The 2,840-nt window shown below is 43.1% G+C and overlaps 1 protein-coding gene across 1 annotated transcript; it reads left to right on the top strand.

The window, feature by feature from the left end:
- Window positions 1-1,486: 1,486 nt before the first annotated feature.
- Window positions 1,487-2,164, top strand: LOC110888394 (WAS/WASL-interacting protein family member 3-like). The gene has a single exon (XM_022135922.1). The coding sequence runs from the start codon at window positions 1,487-1,489 to the stop codon at window positions 2,162-2,164; it is 678 nt and encodes a 225-aa protein (XP_021991614.1).
- The last annotated feature ends 676 nt before the right edge of the window (window positions 2,165-2,840 follow it).

Genomic DNA, 2,840 nt, shown 5'->3' with positions numbered 1-2,840 from the left:
CGCTTTACATACCTTCTTACAACTAAAATTTCAAATGTTTTTGAGACTCATTTGATGCGCATACCCATTAAACGCATGAACTCGCTCAACTTTTGTTGATTTTTCAACTTACATGTATTTCAGGAAGATGAAGGGATCTTGGTGCGGCGTTATCTACAAGTTTTTGGCTTTTCAAGTCTAGATGTCATCCATATTTTTGGAGGGTTTGGTTTGTATATCCTATCTTCGATGAGATATAGAACGCAAAGCCTCGTGAAGCTTAACTTTTTTTAGAACAAGTCCCTTTATGGAACTTTAAAACTTATGTTGGGTTATAACCCTAACTCAATACTCGTGTTGGTTTGGAATTTGGACAAATTGTGTTTGTAATGTTTAAAACTATGTACGAATGAACATCTCTTAATTTTATGCATGTAGTTGTTTGTTATGGTCAAATGCAATGAAACTGATTAAGTCTCACACATACACTTCCGCAAAAGTCAGGGTGTGACAGGTTGGTATCAGAGCTTCGGTTGTAGTGAACTAGGATTCCTTCTCGAGTCTAGACTACAATCACTAAGATTCTCGCACGAAAATATTTTTACAACCAACAAAATATTTTTCATTGCATTTACGAAAAACGCCAAGATCCATGGAACAAACATTTTTTAAAGGAAAAGAAGAACAAGCAAGGACATTAGTTGGTGGTATAGTCTACATGGGGTAGACTTGCCATACTAGAAATGACCCACGTAGGAACGATGTGAACACATGTGATATGTTGCCTTTATTTGCCTATACATATACTAAGTAATACTATAATCTATTGAAATATATGCATATATGTGCCGATTTGTTTTTGACAGGATACCATGTCCTCCTCTGAGAGTAGTGGATTGTCCGATGTGCACGACCCCATGGCCATAGTGTCTGATGATGAGATAACTCCTATTCCCGAGATCTTTACCTCTGACTCCGAGAGCGACCCGGAGATGTTGTCTGACGACGATGACGACTTCTAACCCTTTGCTCTACCGGACTTCGGAGATGACATCCCATTTATCGATGATGGTCTCGCTTTCCTATTACCTATTCATGACCAGCTTATCATCGGGCACCCCAATGGTGAGCATCTAGTAGAGCCTATCCCGATTGATGTCGTTCCTCTTGCCGCCATTCCCGCCGAGGATTGGCCTTTTGCTATTGACCTTGATGATGATCTTGCTTTTCCTGAGGTAGATCACCCTGATGACGACCAGGGTGATGGTGAGGTGGACGATATTGCTATCTTAGACATGCCCTCGCCTGTCGTATCCATCATAGACATTTCTTCTGACTCTGACCCTGATCCCGGAGTCAGCGACTCCTTCGAGTCTGTGACCTCATCGGCCCTACTAGCTGCTGGAGTTAGGGCATATCCTATCGATGATGACGACGATGCCATGTAAGTTGCACCATCCTCTCCCATCCCATTCGTGTTCCCACACCCCCACATGCCCATGATCACATGCCTGATCCTGTTTCAGCTCATATTAATTTACCTCCCATTGCACCACTTAGCTCACAACCCCCACCTGTTGCTTTTATCACTCCTATCCTAGGGAGTTCACTCCCACCATTTGTTACTGATGCACACCGATCTGACCTCCCCACCATTTATCCTCACGAGATACCCGCTCCCCGTCCTAGGGAGGGTACATCTGGGCAGCCTCCTAGTTTTGACCCTCTAGCATCTGCCGGTTTCATGCCTACTTCTCATTTCTCCCCGTTCGAGGCAGACCCATATTGTCAGTCTCCCAGGTGGTTTCCACCGTATTCCATGCCATTATCAGATCCCTACCACCCTTCTCACCATGCTGGGTACACTCGTGATGACCTCTTTCTTTCACTTCAGCTACAGTTCGAGATTCTTAGTCGTAGGGTACTAGAGTTAGAGTGCGAGGTGGACGCTAGACAGCCTCCACCACCTTTATATCCTCCACCTGTTACTCCACCACCACCGTCGTTCCCTCCTCCTGTATTTCCATCATCTGCTCCTGTTTCTATTGAGGGTTTCAATGCCCGTTTTCTGACTGCTGAGCAGCAGATCAGCTTCCTAGTTCGTCGCGTGCATGAGCTCAAGGACGAGCTCGCATATCTCCGCAGTCTGATCTTTCCTGCTCCCCCGCCACCTCTAGCACTTTAGATCTTTGTTTTGCAGGCACTTTTGATATGAAGACAAGACTGAGCTTAAGACACTAGAAGACCCAAGAAGACCAATGTAGAAGGAAAATAGTCACAACTTTTGTATTGTTAAAAACTTGTATGACCGAGGTGATGTAACCTTGAGTCCATTTTGTTTTTCTTCTATTAAAAACAATGTACCAAGTTGTCGAACAAATATGAAAGCTCAGTGGTTGTTTTAACAAATATGAAAGCTCAGTGGTTATTTTCTTGTTTATACATTGTTGATTCATATGCATGTGATGTTTATGTGATTACATGTCTGCTTGATGTGATGATTATTTATGTTATATATATAGATATATATATATATATATACACCTCATAGACAATTATTTGGTGAATATTGCCTAACCTACCCGATACTTCTTGTTAGAAGAAAATGTCGCCCAGACGTAGCACAAACACTAACACGTTACCGAGAACTGAGGCTGAACTCAATGAGCGCATATCGCAGGCTATAGTGCAGCATGAAGCCCTTCGCTCTGAACACAGCGGTGGCACTTCAGGAAACAATCCTCCCACTGGTAATGTTTAGTCACCCAAGACACATTACAAATCTTTTGGATATTTCCAGTTGTGCTTGTCAATGCTCACTCGAGAATTGTGTTGCATGTGTTACAGACTGCACCTATAAG

The sequence above is a fragment of the Helianthus annuus genome, chromosome 11, assembly GCF_002127325.2.
Source record: "Helianthus annuus cultivar XRQ/B chromosome 11, HanXRQr2.0-SUNRISE, whole genome shotgun sequence".
In the NCBI taxonomy this organism is placed as follows: Eukaryota; Viridiplantae; Streptophyta; class Magnoliopsida; order Asterales; family Asteraceae; genus Helianthus; species Helianthus annuus.
Note: the sequence above shows the minus strand (reverse complement) of the source record. Positions and strands in the feature narration are given on the sequence as shown.

Excerpts from the sequence above, each read along its gene's own strand:
- LOC110888394 (XM_022135922.1), top strand. The coding sequence starts at position 1,487 with ATGCCTGATCCTGTTTCAGCTCATATTAATTTACCTCCCATTGCACCA.